Source organism: Pleuronectes platessa, chromosome 14 (assembly GCF_947347685.1).
Source record: "Pleuronectes platessa chromosome 14, fPlePla1.1, whole genome shotgun sequence".
Lineage (NCBI taxonomy): Eukaryota > Metazoa > Chordata > Actinopteri > Pleuronectiformes > Pleuronectidae > Pleuronectes > Pleuronectes platessa.
Genome location: NC_070639.1, coordinates 7,604,912 through 7,629,115, shown reverse-complemented (window position 1 = coordinate 7,629,115; position 24,204 = coordinate 7,604,912). Strand labels below are relative to the sequence as shown.

The window sequence follows — 24,204 nt, the reverse complement described above, 5'->3', positions numbered from 1 at the left end:
GCATTTTAATTAATTTTCATTAAATTACTTTGAACCGTTTAAAAAAGAGGTGCTGTCGAATAAGAAAAAAAGAGTGTGTCTGCTAGGTGTCGGGCTAAATCGTGTGGAGTGAAGAGATGTTACTGAGAGATGGGAAGCCCAAGGGACAAGCAGGAGGACAATGCTGTCTCTTGGGAGGATTTTGTGCTGCTGAAGTGAATTTGAAAGAAGAACTCCGGTAAAAAGAAGCGAGGGGGGCAACAGCGTAGCCTGTGTTCTCCTGGTCTCTTGTGTGAAGAAATAGGCTGACTGCTCTATGTTTTTTAGCCCTATTCTTAATCACTAATTTTGCACGTTAAGGTCTATAATTGTGCCGTGAGGACATTCACAAATTGTTTTTATATTTTACCACAACTTTAAAGTGTCAATTGTGCTGCTCCTCAATGGTAGATCATTTATTTCTCAGACAAGTCTCTGATACCACCACCTTTTAGGACTTAAAAAATATTAAATATGTTAAAATACTACGTACTAGGTGTTTAATATGATAAAAAGGTCTTGATTATGTTAACATTGATTTGATTCCTCTTCGTCATACTTGCAGAATCCATAGTTTAATATGTCTGTATTGGCAAGCTGTAATAAAACTACAAACAAGAGCAGCTTAGAACTGACAACTGATGGTGAACAAACACCCTGGTCACAATTTATCAGGTATACTGTGAGAGAGTCGATGATACCTTGTGTCTCTGCTTGTAGTTTGCGCAATAACTTGTTGTGTCAAAGGTTATTCTGTCCTCGGCTACTTCACTTCAAATTTGATTTGTAATTCCGGGACCCCGATATTCCATCATATCTGTCACACTTGACATATAGGTCTCAAATTCTATTCCTTATGGTCTTAAAAAGTATTAAATTAAACTCATTGAAACCTGCAGAAACCCAGGTTACGGATAGATTGCATTGCAGTCAATTTCTAGGATTTGTGTACAATGTCACGAGTAATTTGATGAAGGGTTAGAGGTTAGTTATCCCCTGACGTATGTCTAATAAAACTGGAATGCTTTCTGTGATTGCTTCACAACAACAAAAAAGAAAACCAACATATTTGTATCGGCACATTTTCCTGCTCAGGCAGGCAACGCCCCACACATTCTCCCTTCTTAGTTTTCCTGTTTGGTCTGCCCTCTTTACTTTGTCCCTTATCTGAGCATCATTCATTCCTCCTCTGTGATCCTGCACTTGGCTGTGGTCTGCGTGGCTTGGCACCCTCCCATTCCTCCTCTATAACACTAAAGACACTGCTCGGCACTGTTCTTTGTCTCCAGCTAAAAGCAGACAGGCTGGGATGTGTGACGGCAGTACTTTTTTTTTTTTTTTTAATATGCAGCAGCATTCACCTGTTTGCCTTACACCTTTTAATAATGTCTGTCGGCCTCTTGATCTTTTGCTATGTGCAGCTTATAGTAAAACTGTCATCTACGACATGATACTTTAATGTAAAGACATTCTGTAAAGCAATATTTAGATCATTCAATTATTGTATATTGGTCTAAACATAAACTGTTTGGACCTTTTTTTGTATTTATTGTGCAACCATTGGTGTTTTGAATGACATCCAAGGAACTCAAAATAACAATTACAATGATTGTTATTTCAAAGCATTTAAAATAAAAATAAAAATAAATAATTGAATGAATAAATACTATAAATAAATACAGATATGAGAACGACCTCCATGCTTCTGGTTGCGTGAAAACATAATAATTAAAACAAAACTCTATAATGCATAGACTAAAAGATTTTTTCCTAATTTTATAGACCAAAAATCCTGAGTGTTTCAGCAGCAGTTGATGTGTAGGGCTGTTCCTGTAGAGGTCACTGTTGTGTGCTACCTCTCTGTCTCATCAGGATACTATGAGCAGCCCTGATGCCTCCACTCATGCCGCCTGTGCTGTGACATTGAAATGGACTGAGCGAATGTGGCTAAGAGACGGATTACAAAGTTAATTTTGTTTGCCAAAGCCACGACGTCTAGTACAAACAACATCGCTTTAAAAGGGAAAAGTTGGTTGGTGCTTAATCTGCACAACGATGTGTGGTAATTATTTATTTAAGCTAGTTTTAATCATGCTGTACCAGTAGTAAGTTAATTTGGACCAAATAAAGAATCTTATGTACATATGTCTGAAGGCATCTTAGAATTGTAGGATTATTTTCCCTGTGGAAGAAACACATTATGTTAATCACCAAATCCTCATATTTGTGTATCTTGGAGATGATTGTAGTGAGCAATCATGAGCGGGCTTTATTACCGAGAACACAAATTAGCTACTCTGAATGTGTTCATCCCGAGCATTTGTATGTGCCATTTAACTCTGAAATCCTTGTTTATTAAACTCCAGTTGCACATATGAATCAACTCCTCGGCATTAATCATGAAGTACAAGGGCCCAGATGGTACATTCTTAGCCAAGCTTGAATTAATACGAAAGGTTGAATCGCTGCTGCATCGAGATCCTCTCAAGGATGTTTGAAGAATGACATGAATAATCATTGTTGTTGGATGCATAGTTTATGAAGTCACCAGAGCATAGTGACCTACTGCAAACTGTGAGATATGATGGCACGTGGCGCTGCCCTGCCAGGACTTTTTGATGTATTGCGGCTTTGATACTAAAATGAAGAATGGCTTCTTATACCAACTCCTAATATAAATTTTTACTATCATATCATGCATCATGATATCAGCATCATATGGTGATCATAATAAATAAACATTAACATGACCATGTGACACAGTATGGAATCGGTGATGTGGCGTCACACATCACTGGTCCCTTTCATTTTAACAGCCTGTTGAACTGGTGAGCAGCTTGTGTTGAGCTTGGTTTGTCTAACGGGGGAGAATTATATGAAGTTTCTTCCATGTTAATGATGCAATGATCTTATGTGCATGATGGGTAGGACCTTAACTAGACCTTAACAACCCATATTAAAGTGCTAGTGAAAAGCTGGCGAATATAGCACAAGGTATTTAGCAACTCCCTATAGATCCTAAAATATATGATATATTTCCTTCTCATTCAGGACATTTCTTTGTGTTATGGTTTTTGTGACATTTCTGCCTTAAGTTACCTTAAGTGACCTTTGTAGGGTACTGTCAGTTAGGGTTAGTGTTAGATATCAAATGGTATGACCACAGGAAAACATTAATCATTCCTAATAATTACAAAAATGACTAGTCACTTAATAAGTGACGTGATTACACAAGTGTCCATGATAATGCCTCTCAAATCTGATTTTAATTTGAAATGTCAAATGGTGTCAGGGTACAACGTTCGCCTCTATTAGGAGCCTTTTTGTCAAATATCATTAGTTCATGATGCTCATTAAAGATGATATATAAGCTAATTTATTATGTAGAACTATTAAAATGTGCATTAAATTTATTTGAATTGGTGACTAAAGATAGGACGAGATCAGGTTGCATGACTTTTGTGTTGTTGATGATTCAGCTTTAATATGATGTGTGATTCGATATATGTATGAAATGAAGTAGGAGAATGAAGTTGAACTGTTGAATCTGAACAGTGGCAACAATAAATAATAATAAATACATCAAACAGTCACTGAAAGATTCAAAAATGTCATCTGTAAAATACAATGTACTACATTTCTGCAATTATATAATTATTGTTCAAAACTGCAGATCTCCTTTTATCGAGTTAATATCTCCCTCAAAACAGTACGGAAAATGTTTACACAACCTACGTAATGTTCAGCAATAGTTAAGAAATAAATGACAACCTTGTGTTATCTTAGACACATAAGAATATTTTCAATCATTCTGTCCCACACAGAAAGGCAGCGGTGGGGGAACCTCTCCTATCAAGAGCCATTTCAATTTTTACAACATTTGTGGTCCATAGTAAATTATTGAACACATATAATACTCTACCCTCCCTAATACACCAGCTGGAGCTGTGTCTCTTTGACGAGGCGTCTGATGTCAGGTGATAATGATGCTGCTCACAGTTGCTTTTTCGCCAAAACAACTTGCTCATACTAATCCTCACCTCTGGTCATGCCTCGCATGGCTTGCAAAGACAGGAAATCCTCCCTGGTACCAAACGTGGCAGTTATCACACAGACGAAGATGGCTAGATTGTTATTTGTTATGTCTGTTGTTTTATTGCAGGCCAGGGAGAAAAAAGTGGACATTTCTTCTGGTGTTCTTTTGTGTCTTCAATATTTTGTGCAAATATGTCGAGTGTGTTCTTTCAAAGTAACACATTCACTTTGTCTGTTTATAGGTTTCCTCAGGATAACTCCTTTTTAATGAAGTTTCATCTTCTTATCTTTTAGCCAAGTCAGTGAAGACTGTCCCCACATAACATTGTCTCTATAAGAATGTCTCTATTATCCAAGTCCAAGCCTTCTGAACAACAAGTCTTTCAACCTTCACTACTAATAGGTTGTTTGTCACCTAATTTCCACCTTTGCTCCTGTCAAATCACCAGGTTGCATGAAAGAAACCTGCATGGATAGATCCGTATAAAGCACAAACAACATGTGAGCTGGATTTTTATAACGTGACAGCCTTGTTTTGAAATGTCTCATGTGTAACGTTGCCATGACCAAGTCCAAGTATGTTATACCAATATAATTCAGTCATGAGAAGAGGAAAAGGGAAATGAAGAGAACTAGTCCAAACTAACAAAAGGGTCAAATGGCAAAAAACTGATGTTTTTATTACTTAACTGTCATTACATTGCACATGGCCCAATAGAAAACTGCAGGATTCCTATTTATTACACAAATATATACTCCCAGGTAAAACTAATCCACTCTAATACAACAGGTCTGCAATAGATCCCTCCTTCATAAAGGTTTCAATGTTCAGTTTTTGTGGGTATGTGCATGTATATCCTGTCACTGCTCGTTATAAAACAATATATAATCTGTTTTATTTTGTTCTGTACCAGTAACAGTCCTCCTCCACTTGGCTTTGGCCTCACATTTAATGTATTCCAGTTTAGCAGATCTCTCGATTCCAAAGGACATTGCATCTAATTTCATGTCACTAAATTCCTAAAGGTACAATTAGCATTTTGTTTGACAAAACCCTGAAAGGTTCACAGATTGATATTTGCAAAAAAATGTAGTGGGGGGGTATTTTTGTCCAAATGCAAATTCTGACATTTATTAACTTTTATTACAGATACTCTGTTTATGGATTGTAAAGCCCTGCAAGGATTTAATGGGAATAAAAGTAAAATTACAATCTTTAAACACAATCAGTATGGCAAACCAGCGAGTGTGTAATTTAGTGTTGTGTGGCAATGAAATGTTTTACGGGCCTTGATTTATGTCCTGTGCATGGCATTTCTAATGAGAGAGACCAACATTGCAGTGCGCCTGTGTTCCAGGAAACTACATTTACAGCAGATCTTTTTTCTCAAGAGTGTTTTTCCCCTGTGAAATAATGTCAGCACTTTCCCACCTTCAAAGTCCTTTTGTTTCCAGATCTATTAAGAATTCTAATTGTACAGGAACACTTGTTAAGTCAGGCTGGTAAATAAAGCAGGAAACGCATTATTTCCTTTTAGTGCAGATTAAAGGTACAGCTATGCTGGGTTGAAACACATTAATGAGGTTTTAAATAAAAATGCTGGCAGGGAATTTACACCGCTGACTGGTTTAACTGCAGTAAGCAGTGGATTTTCCTTGATGTTAAAGGGGAACATTATTTCACCCTCTAATGAAAAATACATCTTTCCACCCTCCTATCTGTTAATTAACGTGTTTGTGTTCGGGGATTTTCAAAAAGGAATACAATCGCTTTCAATCTGATTAAAGTAAGTGATACATAATAGGGAGGTTGTTTTTCTTGGGTCCTTCTGTTAATTGAATAGCTTTGTATGACTTGGAATGTTTTTCCTAGTCACAACAATCCTCCTGGACCTCACTGCCCGGGATGCCCCTATCTTAATTGCGGATCGTTTTCCAAATGTGGTTCAATTTCCTCAGCAGGACAGTTTCTGTTAACTGCTATTTTTAAGGCCAATAACAACGTCAAAGCTTGGGATGATTAAAGCAATTAAAGTTTCCCTTTGTTTTCTAAGCACAGCGAGATAGGCCTGCCTGTTTGTACAGCATTTATTAAACATTTACCAAATGGAATTGAATCTGTCATCGATGAAGTTTTCCGAGACAATTACCTTTTAGCACGGCAAACACTGTTTCCCTCAGCTAACGTCTCGCAGCTTATGGCTGTGATTAGCCATTTGATTTCATCAAGCCAAACTGAAATCCTCCAGCAGAGAGGGCGGCTGAGTGAGTGAGAGAGAGAGAGGGGTTTAAATATAATTTTACCATCGGAATTTCTCAATTAGCATACCACATTTTCTCCATTAGATAAACTGCCTTTAGAGAGCTGCCTGGTTTAATCTGTTTAATGTCCGTGTAAACTATAATCTCCCGATTCTAAAAAGAAATCCCTTAAGGACATCATTCGCATACACTCTTCATAAGACAGTTTTTGAAAGACACCATCGAGTGCAGCTTTTAAAATGGCACTGAATGGGGATGGGTTGTTATGCCTATCATGCTTTATTCTCCTTTACTCTGGCGCATGGATCGTGTAAGTTGCGGTTTCACTCGCCCGAGTTTGGCTAATCATTAGTAATTACGGTTTTACAAGCTTGTCCTTCCCTGACTGTCACGAGAACGTACAGTATCGCCGCGTTAAAGATTGAGCAGTGTGTAGGTTTATGTGGGTTCTCTGTCTTCTGCTTAGTGATTCTACAAGTGTCGCGATAACGGTCTGTTGTCCCTGAAGTCACATGATGTTACATTAAGTCGCGTCCCTTGAAAGATGGCAGTCGGCGTTTTCTCGGAGATAACGCGCGGCATGATACGCGAATGAAACTCCGATCTCAGATTGAATCCGAAGTGTACCGGGCTGTTTGCGCACGTACATCACTGCCAATCACGGCGGAGTGCACGGGGCAGCCACGCGGACGCAGAAATGAGCAATTGTTGTTATCCTATCGAACGATGAGCAGAGAGAAATCAGAGTGTTTACATGCATATCATTGCCTTCCATCATACACTGCAGGCTGTATGAATTAGGCCTTCTGAACACAGCCTCATTCTCCTTGCATCACGCCAAGAGTCACTCCATTGATTACCCTTCCCCGCTCCCAGGAAATGGCTCATGCATCTCATGTACATTATAACAAATGTTCTCTTTGCATTACAATTGAATTGTGATTGTTATGTTCAATCAATGGGGAAAGGTCACGGGATCGCTCCTGCCAGCGCTTTAATGGAGAAGTCGATGAGGATTCATTTTAATCACTGCGGCTGTGGCAGAATGAGCACAACACTGAGAGACTGTCAATGGCCCGGTAATTACCGCTGTTTATACAGGTTTCTGCTTTTGCAATTTAGATATCCACAAATCTCTCTGTTTCGTGCTCCCCAGTTATATTGGAAGCTGCGTGGCATCAAATGAAGTACCGCAGGATGTGGGCCGTGACTGCTGTAATTGTGGGACTATCGGTGATGGGGGCTCTTTGAAAAGGGAGTGAACTCCATTTTCTCCTCTTTTGAGCAGTTATATTACCATAAAGCTGTTATTTGACAAACTCTGTGTGAAGGAGCATTTCATTAGCTGATCTGAATCCAAGTCCTTTTGCATTTGTATCAAGAGGCAGAAGATTGTTCACGTGCTTTACCCATGTTTACAGTGCACTGCCTGTAAGTTAACTTTGAGTAACTGTAAAGTGTAGAAACAAGGGTTTGTTTAAAATGAACTTATTCTATCACGGCCTTGCACTGGAAGAAATGTAGATCCATCACAAAGAATTCGATACAGCTTATGTAGATTTCCTGTCGGACAATTTCAACAACTTTTGTAAAGTTGCTTTTTGTTTTCCATTGTTAAATATGGCAATGACTTTAGGTTTTCCCCCCCTTTCAATTTGTTTGTTGGTTGGTTTGTTTGTCAGCAGTATCAAACACAAAAACTACAGAACAGACTTCCATGAAACTTAGTGGAGGGATTGGACATGGGCCAAGATAGAAGCCATTGATAGTTGGCATGGATCTGGACAAAGGGATGGACACAGGATTTTTTTGAATCACGCTCTTTAACATTGAGAGATGGGGCTTTTTTGACATTTCCACCGATCTCAAAGGGAGATATTTGTGGATCTTGATGAAAATAATTTGATATATTTAGATGACTGATATTTACGAGATCTTTTTTGACCATTCTTTTTGTATCTTTGGTTACATGATTACCTTGTTCAATATGCTTCACAGGCTTTAAGTGACTCTCCCTTTATATTGACTAGAGCTGAAACTAAAGATTATTATTATCTCTACCAAGGTGGTCACGTTTTTTTACTGGGATTTGCGACCTATTAGGATAAGACATGAACTACTGAACAGATTTCTACGAATTTTTTTGTGGAAGTGTATGGCGATAGCAAATCCATTGAAGTTTTTTTCACATGTCGAGCAAGAGCATTAGCCTTGACGCAGGTAGTTGCTCTCTGACACTGTTCTCATCGTCTTATTTGTTTGAAGGATTACACGCCTGGGTTGGGGAAGTACCATTCATATTTTGTGTGGATGCGGCTTAATGCGGAGCCAGCAATCTATTTTTAATAGTTTTTTTTAACGATATTTTTGGACATTCGTTCTTTGACAGGACATTTCAAGCGTGAAATGGGGAGAGCGGCTGAAGACGCGCAGCGAAGGGCCTGGTCGGAACCGAACCTGAACCCACTGCTCAAGGACCTTCCATATGTGGGGAGCCTGCGCTACAGGGTGAGTCTTTAACTATGTTTAAAGACAAATAAATATCTTAAGGATTTCGAATTACCAGCTTTTTCCTTCTATATTTCTACTATAAGAATGAAACAACCTTGTGTATGACTGTTTGGCTCCTACTTAGTGTCGTAGCATTCATTGTTGACTTATCTACTTGTGTTTGAATCATCGGCTGTATATTGTATCAGAAAATGATCAAAGACACCCATCAAACTTTTTCAGATTACAGGGTGGTCATTCAGATGCCTGGTTTGGCACCAAAAGTCCAAATCTATAACTATATCCGAAATATTCAATTTACAGTAAAAAAAACAGTGACTCGTCGTTTCAACTGCTAATGTGGACTGTCACAGGATCCCATTCTGACTTAAAAATCGGTAGCTCTGATAGAAAGATTACAGAAATTCATCACTGAAGTCTCGGTAAGTGAACAGCAAGAGCGCGCCTGCACTTTAATTCACAATGTGGCCGGTGCAGAATATCATCACACCCCCTCCACCGTCAGTGTGAGTGCTCCCTGACACAACCCCGTTACCCCAAGTGGCATGTTTGTGTTGGACGGTGTCTAAGGATAGATGGGGTCAAAGCAGTGTAACCTTCGAGAAGCAAATATTCATGATCAATAAGTGCTTAATTCCGAGCATCTAAATTATTCCTATGTCTGAGGCGGCCGCTCCTTCCCCCCCCCTTATTTGCCGATGCAGGGGAAAAAAATCAGTTTGAAGATTTATGCAGACTAGGTAAGAGGACATTTTTAAAAGACTACACGGTATCACTGCTTTCAAATGTCATGTAATCATAGGTTAGAGGAGAGTGCTGGGCACACGGAGCTAAGTGATGTTACAGATAATGAATTGCCTCTGAAATATAATACATCGTGAGTATGATTCTTTGTTCCCAGCTCTGTACACCAAGTCTGTACAATTAAAGTTATTTATCTCTCTCGTTTTTTAAGTTCATCAATTATATTGTGATACACTTAATGTCCATAAGAGGATGATGTATGATTGGTCTAATTATTTCTTATTCACCATGCTTTCTAAAGCATATCAATTTTGTTAATACCATGTAATTAAAACACGTCAGCGCGCTACAAGTTGCTGGCTGTATTAATGACTATGAAAATTATTTTAATTAAATAGCCAATTATAGAAAAATCCTAACCATGAGAATTGACATTTAAATGAATTCAATTTAAATTGCTTTTCAACATTGTTTTATCAAGGCTTTATGGGGTGAATAAATTATTACATCAAACAATATACTGTGTCATTGATCATACACAAGTCTTGTCCCATATCTGTACGTTTTCAAACACTTTCCTGATGCCATACATCATCCTGGGTGATTACATTTTGACATAGTCATTTGTTTACCGCAATCTTGCCGGCGTGTACTGTACTTCTGTGTACTTTGAGGGAAAATTCCTAATTGTTCGGCGACTTAGTTCAGTCACGCTGCAAACTTCATTCACGCTGCTAATTTCCAACTATTGCAAAGGACATTTTTAACTTTGTTCCACTTTGCCCGAAGGAAAGATGTGACACATTTTTCTCGCAAGTCCAGTTTTCCGAGTAAACTATTTCCTTTTCAGATAGGTTCCCATACATGACTTTTACATGTACTGCTTTTTTTTGTTGAATTATATCAACACGTATTCTTGTGTAAATTACTGCACCAATATACAGACTTACATTTTTGTGTGGTACCATGTTTTCATAACCGGGGTCAAACACATGCAGCCCACCCAGTCTGTTGAAAGGCCTTTGTATCTAAAACATCATACATATCCTGTGGTGCCTTTTAATACCTATTAGGCTCCTAATGCTCATGTATTTCCCTCTTTTCCCTTTTTCCCCCAACGTAACCTTAATGAAAATCATCTCTCAGACATTACAAGCACAATGATTTGCAGTTAACCCATGCAAACAAGACAAATAGTGGGCAAACTGTTGTGACATTCATTGTATATAATGAAATCTTAATATGGTGCATATTTAAGTGAAAGGTTAGCAACATAAAGGGCAAATGGATTGCCTGGCAATGAATTTTAAGCAGCTATTGATTTTACACTACAAGCTACCTCTTTCCCTGAATGATAATTTTGAAATGGCACACTGCTTATCTTAAAGCTGATCTGACACAACAGGACAACATAAAAGAGACAGAGAATATGAGGGAGAAGGCGACACTGCTTCATATAGGTGTCTCCAGATCGACCGGCTGATTGGACATATGAGGAAACGCAGGCGCTACAAAGTCGATGAACGGAAAGTTCAAACATTTACAATTGTGCCGACTCATGAAACATTGCTTTAATTTCTGCAAATTGTGACACAAACTCCCTGCGAATCAGAGTTGTGTAAGTGCACTTGTGGTTTTCTGCCACATCTTGAATAACTCACAAAAAACAGAAACTTAAGCCCTGATTTAAATAGGATGCATTGCTTTTACGACCTGTAGTGTTACATCAACTGTTGGATCTGGAAGAAAATGCACGGTGATGCAGCACAGGGGTTAGAGACATGTGCGAAGCTGCTGTTATACTGTACATGAACTTGACCCTTCGGCTCACTGGTGCGTTTCCTCCCTCTCCGCCTTCATCCCCCATCCCCGTACTGTCCGAAGATTGAGATTGATGGAAAGTTGGAGAGTTCACGTTCCAGCTGGGCTGAGCCTGGTTCAGTCCTCAGCGTCGTAAAACGGTACAACCCTTAAACAAGCTGCTGTTCGGAAGTATGTGAACCATGTTTAAAGTTGACAGTAGCATCTTTATTGTCTGTGTCTAAAAGTGGATTTTTTTTAGGTATTTGCCAGTTTTCTCACAACATCTCAAATTCTTAAATGTTATTGGCTCTGGCTAAATGAACGTTTTATTTTTTTTCTCTTTAACAACAGCTAATTTTTTTATTCAAGAAGAATATTGAGGACAAAGTGTTTGACATGTTCACCTGCTCATTTGCTATTATACTTATTGATACTTAAATTATCAATAATAGTTCAATCTGGATTTATTTGTTTGTTATTTAGCAGCATTAAACAAAACCACTGAATGGATGACCACACAACTTGGTGGAAGGATGTTTTATGGATCAGGGAAGAACCAATTCTTTAAACTGTGACACTGGGTGTTTTTGACATTCTCACCAATGTCCCAGGGAATACTTCATGGATCTAGATAAAAAGAATAGGCATATTTAGGGGACTTGTATATCCATTTATTTATTTTTTCATTTGGTGCGGCTTGATTGAATTTAAGGAGACTGTGAGGACTGTGAGATTTGTGCTCTTCCGAGTGCTTTTATAGTTTGAGTATTGCATTTGAAACCGAAAGTAAGAAGACAACTGCTGAGATGAAGCACTGCACATGTAGTACAATATAACTGATATGAAGATATCACTATTTCTGCTGGAGATCAGCGATTGCAGTTGTCACAGCCCGGCTCAAGGCTCCACAAAGAGGGAAGGACCACACATGAGTTTTAACTAAAAATAGGTTTATTCAAAGAAATGAAGAGGAAATTTAAATGCAGGAATCAAATTACAACTTCACTCAAATACCGTGGAAGAGTAAGGGAGAAGAAAGACGGGCTGAATCCTACAAGCTCATACAGATCAGCCAGACCAGGTGAGGTGAGTCACACTCCTCCTATCAGGCTGCTGCAGGGACAGGTCTGCTCAGGAAGGGCCGTCACACTCTCAAACTTTCATTTGTCCTCATGTGCAATATACGCTGCAATCTAAACCATTGCCTCGTGTTGTGTTATGCTTGTTACACAACATATGAACAGTCACCCTGAGGAGATGCATCCGGCAAACTCCTTATCCTCTCTCAAATCTCTCTTAAAGACACATGTTTTCAGGTGAGCTTTCTCCTAGTTCTGAGCTCACCGTCTATTTTAATCATTTTATAATGTTTTATTTAATCTTATTTTTAACTCTTTTTCTCACTTTTGACATTTGTCATTTCTCCATCTGTGCTCTATTGCTGTGTGATCCTCAGATTGCTTTTAACTTGTGTCTTATTGTTTCCAACTGATGTTTCCTTTAAATGTTTTTATTTTTAATCCGTAAAGCAACCTGCATCTTTTTTGAAAGGTGCTAAACGTTTTTTATTATTATTATTACTATTATCATTATTATTATTATTATTATTATTATTATAACAACCTTCTATGGACACTCTGTTTGTGCAAATACAAGCACCGGAGAGAGGACTAATTGAATGAGGCACATTTCCCCTCTCCCAGATACGGTGCACCTTGGACAGTGACTCATAATAACAATCAGAATCAGAAAATAGAAAAGTGTAAGTTATACAAATCTTGATGCCTGAATGAAAAGTGCAAAAAGATTCCTCTAAACACGATGGTGCTTGGAGGAACAGTGTTTGTGGAGGTGTTTGGATACTGTTGGACAGCAGGTGTATGGAGCAGGAACTGGAATTACAGGTGCGGGGGGGGGGGCATGCAGAATTTGCTTTTGCCCGGTTCTGATCCGATCCAACCGGATCCCTGACGTGTGGAATCAACGATGCCACATCTCGAGCAGACCTGGAACATTTCAGCCAGTGATCTGCTCTTCAAAGGCTCCCACTGTCCCCTAGCTCCTCCCTCTCTATACCGTGTGACAACAACAACTCATCCACAGAGCGGAGCTGCACTTTTCAGCTCATTTTCCTCCTGTCATTCCTCCTCCTATCTTTGATCATTGTCCCGCCGCTCGGCCCCCCCAAAGCCCCTCACTCAGCACGCCTTTTTCTGCGCAGCTCTTTTTCTACTTTCCCCCCCTAACTTATCCGAGGAGCGTAACTCTCGTGGATTCTTTCATTTCGGGGTGTCTCGGCAGGCTGGGTTTTTATACTTTGAACTTCGGCTACTCTCTTCCCCCTCCTGTAGGTGACCATGGCCGTACCGGCTGCTCTGATCCCACCAACTCCTCTGGTGCCGCCGCCTCCGATCTCGACTCCCTCCACCACCGGGTCCCCGCCGTCGACAACTTCATCGCCGTCTCCATCCCTGGCACCTCCGTCCGGACCCGGGCAGAACCTGTTCAGGTCGGAGCTGCTCGCCACCGGCAGCCCGGGCATCCCGGGCATCCCGAACCCGAACGCGGCGCTCCCCCCCGGCAAGCCCGTGTACTCGACCCCGTCGCCCGTTGAGAACATACCGCAAAACAACGAGTGCAAGATGGTCGAGCTGCGCGGTGCCAAGGTGGCCTCGTTCACCGTGGACGGCTGCGAGCTCATCTGCCTTCCGCAGGCGTTCGACCTGTTCCTGAAGCACCTGGTCGGGGGACTGCACACCGTCTACACCAAGCTGAAGCGGCTGGAGATCACGCCGGTGGTGTGCAATGTGGAGCAGGTCCGCATCCTCCGAGGGCTCGGCGCCATCCAGCCAGGGGTGAACCGCTGCAAACTCATCTCCAGGAAGGACTTCGAGACCCTGTACAACGACTGCACCAACGCGAGGTGAGTGCGAGAGCCGCGCGCGGCGGTTTCATTTCGGGTTGGGGTTGCGTGTCTTTCGCGGAGAGCCGTGCGTAAAGGCGCAGCAGCCAGAGAGGGGGAGACATTTTTCTCCCTGCTTTAAAACAAGTGGTTCCAGCGGCACCATGAACTTATCAATCGATCGGTTCAGTGGGTGCACGTGCGGATGTGTCAGACTGCATCCGAGCATTAAGGGAACGAGCGGGTTCGGTTCTCTGCTGGAGGAGAAGCAGGAGCCAGCGCGCGGCACCAGGGGGAAAAGTTTAGCGAAAGTTTTTTTAAACACGTGCGGTGCAGAGCTGTGCCATGATGGATAGCCTGCCTGCCTGCGAACAAATGAATCGATAATGTAGGCTACACCTCTGCTGAGTTTCACAATGCTGTGGAATAAAGTTCAGGTGTAGAGCTGCCACCGCGAAGACACTCTGAGGAACGGGGAGCCTTGTCGTGTTTTTAACGAGCCACACTTTACTGCAATTACTCTTTTATTTAAGGCAGCACCTGAAATTTAGTTAAAAATAACTGAAATAAAAGGTTTCTATCTCTCTTTGGCACCGAGTCGATATGATTTCACTTGAAGTAAGTTACATTTTTTCTTTGAGAGAGGAAACCAACTCAGATTATTTTAAATAGAATTAGATGACACCTTATATTTGTGTACTAATCATTGCCACGATAGCTACATGTCTTAAATAAGTTATAACACACTCAGACAAAAGAAAGAACATGTGCAGCAAGAAAAGGATAATATGCCTCGATATCTATAACACAAATGAATTCACAGTAATTGAGATAAACATCTACACACAAACACAAATTATTGTATAACCTCATGTTGCCAGAGAGAAATATTTTTCACTTCATATGCTTTATTATGGAGTGATTTAAGTGGGGATCAATAATTGATTAAAAGCTATTTTTACTGTTCTGCTGCTGCTGGATCTGTGATGTATCGCCTAGTCTCACAGGATGGTTCAGCCTGGTCAAATTTACCATCTTACCTGTCACCATGATTGATTCCATATTGATCTACCCACCCAGAAATGAGCTGGAAATGCAAATCTGATGAAAAAAAAGGCTCCACATCAGTTTGGAATAACAATAAACACTTTGAGACACTAATCAGTCTCATTTTTTTTTTTTTTTTTTTTTTAGTTGAAAGCACACACACACTCTTGGAAAATGATTTAAACTTTTAGATGCACATTCAAGTATCACAAGGGGAACACATTAAAGCATTAATACAGAAACACTCTGAAATTGATTCGCAAACCGAAATTCAATTTTAGTTCCATTAATATTCGTATATATGATGAGGTTGGACACACTCCCATCCTCCAGAATCACATGGTCCAAAAAATGCTAGATCAAGTAATCAAACATCGAGAGAGATGTCATCAGAATGGGACATTTAAATCAATTTATGTGTGGTATTTTTTTTCTCATGTATTTCCTGTATTTTAAATTGAATTATCCTGTAGTGCTTGCTGTCAGTAAACACACTCCCTCTTGTCTGCACTCGTTATCCTTTATGCTCCATATTTCCACTCCAGTGGCATCCATCGTCTCAACAGCTCACCTGTGCACTTAGTTGCCGGAGCAGCATTTACATAAAGCATCGAGGTGGATAGATAGAAACGTATTGTGAGGTGATCCTCCGCGAGAGCCCGGCGTGGGGGCTTCAGGTGACAAAGTATGTGGTTGAACTCTCCGGGTTGTCAATGGGGGGATGGCCGGCGATGGGGGTTAAAGGATAATGCAGTGCCTCGCGTCGCTTTAATGACGCTAAAGTGCTGGGCTATTACGGGCACATGGACAGGACTGTAATTGTCTCTGAAAGCAGCCAGGTTCTCCTGGTGCTGGGCTGAAATCAATCACTCAGACCTGGCCTGCTCGCCTGCCTGCCCCATTTGGAGAATTACATCATGGAACAGTGAGGCATCCGCTGGATAAAAGGCTTCTGTTACTTAGAATAAGTTGATTTTATTTGCTGGCGTGTGTGTCTGTGTGTGTGTGTGTGTGTGCGTGTGCGTGCGTGTGCCTCACTCTGTCTTGTCATTGAATTGCTGCTGACAGAACGATCAGCTCTGAGCAAACAGGGCCCGGTTGTACCCTGCAGGTGAAAACAAGTCGCCTCTCCAGGGTCGGTGTTCCGTTTGGTGCCGACGACTTACTGTAAAGATAACAAGCGTCCGAGCTCGCCCGGCTAGACCCGCTCTGGTTACACAACAACAGCCTGCTGCCTGAGATACTTTAGCTTTTCATCTCGCTCTGTTACCACAGTGTCAGTGCTCTCTTTGCACCGGGGCAGAGTGGTAACAATGAGGTGGATAATACTCCTGTACAATGGGTCTTACTATTTCACACGCTGTTTTCTACCCTCCCACCATCTATTGTGCTAAAACAACACAACTCTCATTTTGCAGACAGTGGGAATGTGAAAGGCATCACAGAGCAACGCTGCATCTCTTACCCTGAGTTGTTGGTCAATAAGAATTCATGATTTGAACAATTACTTTTCCACACTTTTATATTGGGTGTTTGAACAGTTTGCATTTTACCGTGACAACAGAAGCATATTTTTGCAATTACCGATAATTTTAAAATTAAAAGTAACAATCAACTCAAATTGCTTGACCCCTTCATTTTCATAAGGACTCTTGTGCCAGATTAGCAGTGTTCGCTCCTGCTCCCACACTGATCCAGGCTCAGTAATCTCCCCTACATTATGACTCTGGCCCTCCAGGAGCCCTCTGTTCCAGCTACTTGTTTTCCTTTTCATTTTCCCTGCGGTGGGATGGAAAAGGTTCTTATTGCTGTGTGACACTTGAACTCTCTGAAAGGTTATTATAACACGGGAGGGGGGGGCGGCGCAGAGATATCGCATATCTCTCATTGGTCCGCTTTGTGGAGGCAGGCTATCCGATGCTGGGGCGCAGAAATGCAGCAGTTAATTGACAATCATTGTCTACCCCTGAAGGTTAACCACACGCCCCAGACAATGTCCCACCACTGGGAATGGGACGGCTTTTCACTTACATGCCCTTCTTAAATAGATTTTCCCCGGCTCGGTTCAGTCAAACAGATCTGACTCTGAAACGTTACGAGTGACAGGTCACAGCCGAAAAGGACTTTTTCCTCCTCTTTTAATAAATATATCTAATTGATGCTGATATGACAGCGAGTGTTACGAGAGCTATCACCTCTCTTGTTCTTACTTCAAGAGTGTTTATGCCTAAACACACATATTTGCAAATGACGGTAATTGTTTTGTTTAGCGCTCAGTGTGAGCTGCCACCGAGGGTGCCAGCTTGTCTCTCTCTCTCTCCCTCCTCTCCTCCGCTGAGCTCCCTTATAATATATTTGTTTTCTACAAGGCACGGATGTGTTTACAGGTACTCAGGGGAGATTTCTGGATTCCATTCAAATCATTCCCAGTCAGAGTGGGTGCTACGATACCCGTCACCCAGCAACCACATCCAAGAGGGAGCTGGGGCGATAATAACTTCAAAAACAGAGTGACAGATGCCTGATTAGAGAGGGAGAGGGAGAGGAGGAGAGAGAGATAATGGTATACAAAGCTGTTTAAAATCCAAATCTATTCAAGTAGTTCTTCTTGAAAGTCAAATTGGCCCCTCATATTGTGTGTTGTTTCTTTATTGAAGTGAAAAAACAAACATTTAAAGTTCTCTCGCTTTTTCTTTTTTTTTCCCACATTTTTAATCCGTCAGTGGGGCTCTGCTAAATTTGATTAGGTACAGTACATGTGCTCAAGTCAACTGTGCAGTTGGCAGATGGCGGCAAAGTGTTTTTTTTTTTTTCTTCTTCTTTTTTTTTGCAAACAAATAGTCTCCTTGAAAATCAGAATTGCTTTATTGACTTGACATTCACTCGGCTGGAACGGGTGCAAATTAAAACATTTTTTAAATAAAAGAAAACAAAATCCACACACCAGCTCGACTGGCAAACCTTACATAAATTTTCCCTAAGACCTTTAAGATCGTATTTTCCTGTAGCTTATGATAAAGTACAGATTTCACTTGTTTAAAGAGGCTTTGTCTGACACTGTCTAATGCCATTTGTGGATTTAGAGGCTATTTGCATGGCCTGTATTGTTAATTTGCCTGTCGGATGCATTAGTTGTCCGAGCCCCTGTCTTATTTGCATGCCTTTACTGGATCGACAGCAGCAGCTTGAATCACCAATTAAACCCTGCACCAAAATGAAATGGTTGAAAATCGACGTCAGGTCTTTTCCTCACTGATCAGTGAATTAAAATGACCTATTTCCCCCCCCCCCCATGCTGGATAATTAGCTTTGATTTTTTTTATAGACAACAGACTTAAGCTGTTTAAAATACATCCGTCAATAGGACTTATCCCGTGTATTAAACCACATTTGTTAACAGTGATTTTTACCTTATGATTTCACCCTGGACGCTGATTGCCTGGCAGGGCAGCGATGGATTGTGGGTCACTCTGATTTCCGCTCCCCAGCCACCGCTCCACAGCTTGTCTCTACTCACGGGCTCCTTCACATTACAGCACATTTAGGGAGCGTAGCAAAAGTCAGTGACGCTCGTACCAGGATGTTAAATGCTACTGACAGAAGTTAGAGGGAGCAGATGAGATTTCCTGATTGTGGAAGGAATGCAGGATCCTTGCCTGGCTCTGTCTAATATGGTCACATAGAGAAATTGATTTTCTTCAGAAATTAATTAATTTTTCATATAGCCCAAAGCTGGAGTTTAAAAAAGAGTGCACACTTGCTAGTTTCCTATTTCCCCCCTTTTTTTAAAGAATTATTGCCTAATCATATTAATACTTTTGCCCCAAGGATGAAAAGATAATTGTACAAATGCATTTGGAAATATGTATCACTGAGTATTTATGATTAAATTATGCAAATAACTCCGCTCCCATCCTTCGTGGGCCCAGATTGTCTAATTAGGATTGATATGGCGAATAGATGTTGGGGAATCTGAATACAAGCATGTCCAAAGAGCAGAAAATTGAAAATGACAAGGCTGGAATCCTTAAAAAGTCTGAAGGTTTTTTTTTTCTCCCCTCACCCCCCTCTTCCCTCTCTGTCTAATTCAGCGTGGCTGTATCAGGAGTTAATTTTCCCTGCCTTCATTTCTCGTCTGAGCTGACAGGAAAAGGAATCCATCAGGGAAGCAATCTCAGATGGGATTCCACAAATTTCCTCCACTTGTTTTTTGTCTGCCTCTTCATTTTCACGGGGGCTATCGGGGATGAATCTTCTCCTGAGTAAACATGCAGATGTTATTTCTCCAGCGTCGATGTTTTTGGAGCTCCCCACTCAATACGCAGGACTCCTCCTTAATAATTGAAGTATATTAAGAAAGGAATGTCATCCAACAGAAAGTCCTTTGTACTTTTGGAATTTCAGCGAGGCAGCCCACCACATACATAGTATAACCTTTTTTTTTTATGTACCCAACGTTACTGTATGTGGTTACACCTGAGAATTTAAAAACGGTTCAAAAGACTTCTTGTGTCAAGTGTAATAGGACAATGTTTGGAATTAGTGGTTGTAAATGGCAGTGTGGTAAAATAAAAAACTTAAAATATTCAAATTTAGCCTATCCAATTAATTTCAAATGTCTCCAATCGATTGCGTTATATTCGTATTTAGTTACAAATCACAGCTGGACCTCCTCGCACACAGACACAGGCAGACGCGGCGCTGTACATCGTCTCCATTGAGTCAATAGTTACATGTGATTTAACAACAGCCCCGGCTCAGCGGTACATCACAGAGAAGAAAACCAGGGAGGAAATGACATCGGTTTCCACTCGTCTCTTCTTCTGTTGTTAGCTTCAGATGAATGGCACAGCACAGGAACGGCTCCAGTGCCTCCAACAGTATCTATTAAAGGGGCTGATTGTTATCTAATCTTTACCTGACGCTAGCTGGAAAAGCCCTGAAGCTAATGACACTTGAGACTAGCAGCATATTCTGTGGTGGTACAAAGCAGCCGTTCAGTCAATACCTGAACCTCTGATGGAGGGGGGGGGGAAAGAAGAAAACTAAGAAAACGGCCCCACAGCTATTTATGTGAAGTCTGAATTCACCGAGAAGCCAGAAACACTTTTTTCGCAGTCGGTTTGTTGTGTTGAATTAAAAACCAACACTGTGCGTAAAGTGAGCTCCTGCAGAGGAGATGTGGATGTTATCTCTAATGTCTGTTTTCCGTGTTTCAGACGGTCAGGTGTACAAATCCGGCAATTAAAATATAAAAATATATTCAAAATAAAATCTGAATGAGTGAATAATCACCGATGCCAAAGTTAATAGTTTTTCCCCCTCCTGGCAAATTTGTTGTAAGCTCTGTACCTTCTAACCCCACTTCCAGCCAAATTAACCCAGCCACACTCTTCTCTTATTACATTTATAGGTCATATCTTGATGACGAGTTCTGGCAACACAGCGTTTGACACTGATCGGCAGATTGTTCCAGATCTGTCGTTCAAACGCTGGTTAAAAAAAAAAAATCACTATAACCTTGCTAAACCTGCTCAATCAAAACCCACTCGTTATCCTGAGGTGATTGTCAGATGGCTGTTTCTAAAATTAGAAAATCAAGAAATGCGTTATCTCCACGGTCAATATTTTAAATATAGGGGTATATATATATATATTTTATTTGATCTCCTGTGCTGTGTGTGACTATATTTTTTGTACAGTAGCTTGATTTGTCAGAGTAATTCCGGTTGTCAGCAGTTCTAAGAGGAGCAGGCGGCTCATTCGTTGTACTGTAAAATGATAAGGTCTGCAATTCTGGCTTTTATCCATGGAGATAGTCGCCACACCCAGGGCTGCTTCCTGACGGCACCGCACACCTGTAGAGGTTATGAGTGGGGTATCAATATCACCAGGTCAACACATTTTCATCTAACACTGACATCTCTCTTTGCCTTCCGTGCTGTCTCTCTGCCTCTGTCTCTCCATCTCTAAGCCTAGTGAGAATATCAGTGGGAGGCTTTATTGGTTGCAGCGCTTGGGTTTCTCTCCTCGTAGACTCAAATGTCACCGTCTCCCTGATGTTTCTTTAAATTCGCCTGTGCCACCACTTGCTGTGGCGCCCGGCTATTATTACCCTCCTCTTAAAGAGTGACAGTTGGGTCCTCGGAGACGTGACACAAACCTCTGGTGGATGGAGCTGTATAGTGCTGTGTCAAGTCAATGCTCGCGGCCAATCGGACGGCTCGGAGCATACCTCTGTGCACCTGGTTCGCTGGTGGGTGAGCGGAGCGGTCAGGAGTCAGTGCGGTTCAGTTCAGAAACCAAACGCCGGTTTCTTCCACTTAAAGAAACCGTAGATCGTGTTGGTGGATGCAGAAAAAAAAAGAAAAACCCGTCAAACTGCGATCTCCAGTTGTCGGACTCTGACCATGCATGTGCTAATGCCTTGAAAGCAATGTGTTGTAAAAGCGACTTGTGTATGTCCCTAGCAAATCCACACTAGTGCAGAGAATACACTGAGACATGTTCTCTATGGAAATAAACATGGTTATGATAATAAACTAGCCCTTGGCTGAAATGTTCTGTCCACATACATTAATCCTGTGTAACTTTCACATTAAGAGTGTGTGAGTCTCTGCTTGTATGCAAGCGTGAGTTTGATGCTCAGTGAGAGAGGGAAAGAGAGCGAGTGAGAGAGAGAGAGAGAGAGTGCGTTTGTGAGTGTGAGAGAGAGAGAAGGAGAGGGAGAGTGTGAAAGAGAGAGAGACCCTTGCACAACTTCACATATGAATGGTCCTGTGTGAAAAGAGGGATGAATTGAGTCAAGCTGACATAGCATGCCAATAAGCTTTGTCTCATTTCCAATGCCGTATTCATTTGTGCCACAGAGAGATTTATTGCATGATTGACAATTATGAGAGGGTGACCTAGTTCTTTGTGACGGAACAAAAATGGTTTTCATCAGTTGCCTTTGCTGTCTGTTGCATTGTGTGTGTGTATGTGATGGTCCGTGCTAAAGAATAGGGATACCCTCCCTGCAATGAGATACTTTTTTTTCTTCTTCTTTTCTCCCCCCCCCCCCCCCCCTCCAACTATTGAAACTCATGCATTTTTCTAGTAATGGCTTCATATATTTTGCATAGAATCACATCATCCACTATGTCTGTTCCACAGCAGAAAAAATGAATTTCCTACCCCATTAAGCAATGTGAGCTGTCCAAATGGATCATGTTAAAGTGACATTTTTACGAATACTCTTCAATCTCTAACTGTAAAAAGAAAAGGAGGTAATTTTGCTATTTGTGAATACACGTATATATTATCTTTTTTCTGTTTTATTTTACTGTACTTCCTCAGCTCTATTATTGTTGTTACTTGATCAGCCAAATCCCACTGACTGTTAGTAAAGAGCTTCCTGTGCAACGTACATTTCCTGATACCTCTATTCCTTTATGGTTCACTCTACCTGTCTATTAGCTGTGTGTGTGTGTGTGTCTGTGTGTGCGTGTGTGTGTGTGTGTGAGAGAGAGAGAGACAGTCTGCGTGCGCTCCAGTCAAGCTTAGATTACTACGACTGTGAGGGGAAAGTCTCCGCTCCTCCTGGGACTCCTGCTTGACTGGCCCCACAAATGATACAAGCCAGGGTTTAGTTGGGAGTTAATATCCTGCAAAATTGTCCTGCACAGCCTCGGCAGAATGTGGATGATTAAATGACACAAGCATATCAAAAACATTTTTCTCAGACTAGTGGCTGTTAAGTGTCGCACTGGTGCAGCCCGTCTCCCAAGGTTACCATTAAAAAGAAAGCAATATTCAGTGGGAAGTGGGTGTCATTGAGCTTTGATTGTGTGTGTGTGTGTGTGTGCGTGCGCATGTGTGTGCGTGTCTGCTTTGGATGTTTTGTGTAATGCCCCGTTTGAGTGGTAATAATATCTCAATAGGATTTCAGGGTCTCATTGAGAGGTTTGGTAGAAGGTTGAGAGGACATATGCTAATTGTGCTTGAGAAGACTCGTCGCTCTCAGAAACATATCCCACTAGACTTTTCCTTGTACACTGGATGCCAGACTTCCCCCAGTGACAAAAAGGCTTGAGGCTCCAAAGCGATCTATTTTATCCTCTCCTTTTCAAAGGATGCGATGCTTTGTTTTAACCTCCGCAGGAAAGGAGATGAAAGGCAGTGTAATAAAGCCAAAAGGTCTTTCTGTAGTTATCAAATGGCCTTTCACTCCTGACCTTTAAGATGCCACGGTAGGAACTGGAGACAATGCTAGAAATACAGATCGGATTTCAGAGATCAAACGCGTCTTTGTGTAGTTTGCATGCATCGGAGAAGACAAAACAACCTTGTACAGCCCAACATTTGAATGTAGGGAAATAAAACCAAACATGTTTGAGGAAAGAATGAACTGCCTTGTACGCACCTGCATACATCCAACACTTAACAAAGTTAAAGTCTGGCAGTGTCGGGTGCAGCAGGATCCTGAGGCATTGCTTGATTTCTAACATATAATCTCACAGCTGTGTGTGTGTGTGTGTGTTTCCTTCAAACCCCAAGAACCAAGACATTTCAAGATATAATATGTAACAGTTCTTCATTAAAATTTCTAATAATAACTACACCAAAAACGTTTCCAACAACGTTCAAACCCAGAGAAATTCCCAATTTTATTCAAGGTAACGGGATGTTTCATTTTTCTTGTCTTATTAATGTGTCCTATCCGCTTAAGGCTACATTAAAAAAAGGCGCTCAACACATGCAATTTTAATTGAGTGTCCATGTTGCGTTCTACATCAGCAGCTGAGGCTAATGCTGGTTGATTTCTCCCGGAGCGGGGTCAGCGAAGGCTACATGATTTACGCCTGATTTGCTCCAGGTAGATTTTTTATCAGCAATGGTGG

The 24,204-nt window shown here is 41.1% G+C and overlaps 1 protein-coding gene across 1 annotated transcript in view; it reads left to right on the top strand.

Annotated features, from left to right (window-relative positions):
* The first annotated feature begins 13,356 nt into the window (after nt 1-13,356).
* The window catches only part of dachd (dachshund d), a 101,869-nt gene continuing 91,021 nt past the window's right edge, over nt 13,357-24,204 (top strand). Inside the window, exon 1 of the mRNA XM_053439356.1 lies at nt 13,357-14,296. Coding sequence (XP_053295331.1) covers nt 13,731-14,296 — 566 coding nt within the window. The 5' untranslated portion in view covers nt 13,357-13,730. The remainder of the gene's footprint in view (nt 14,297-24,204) is intronic.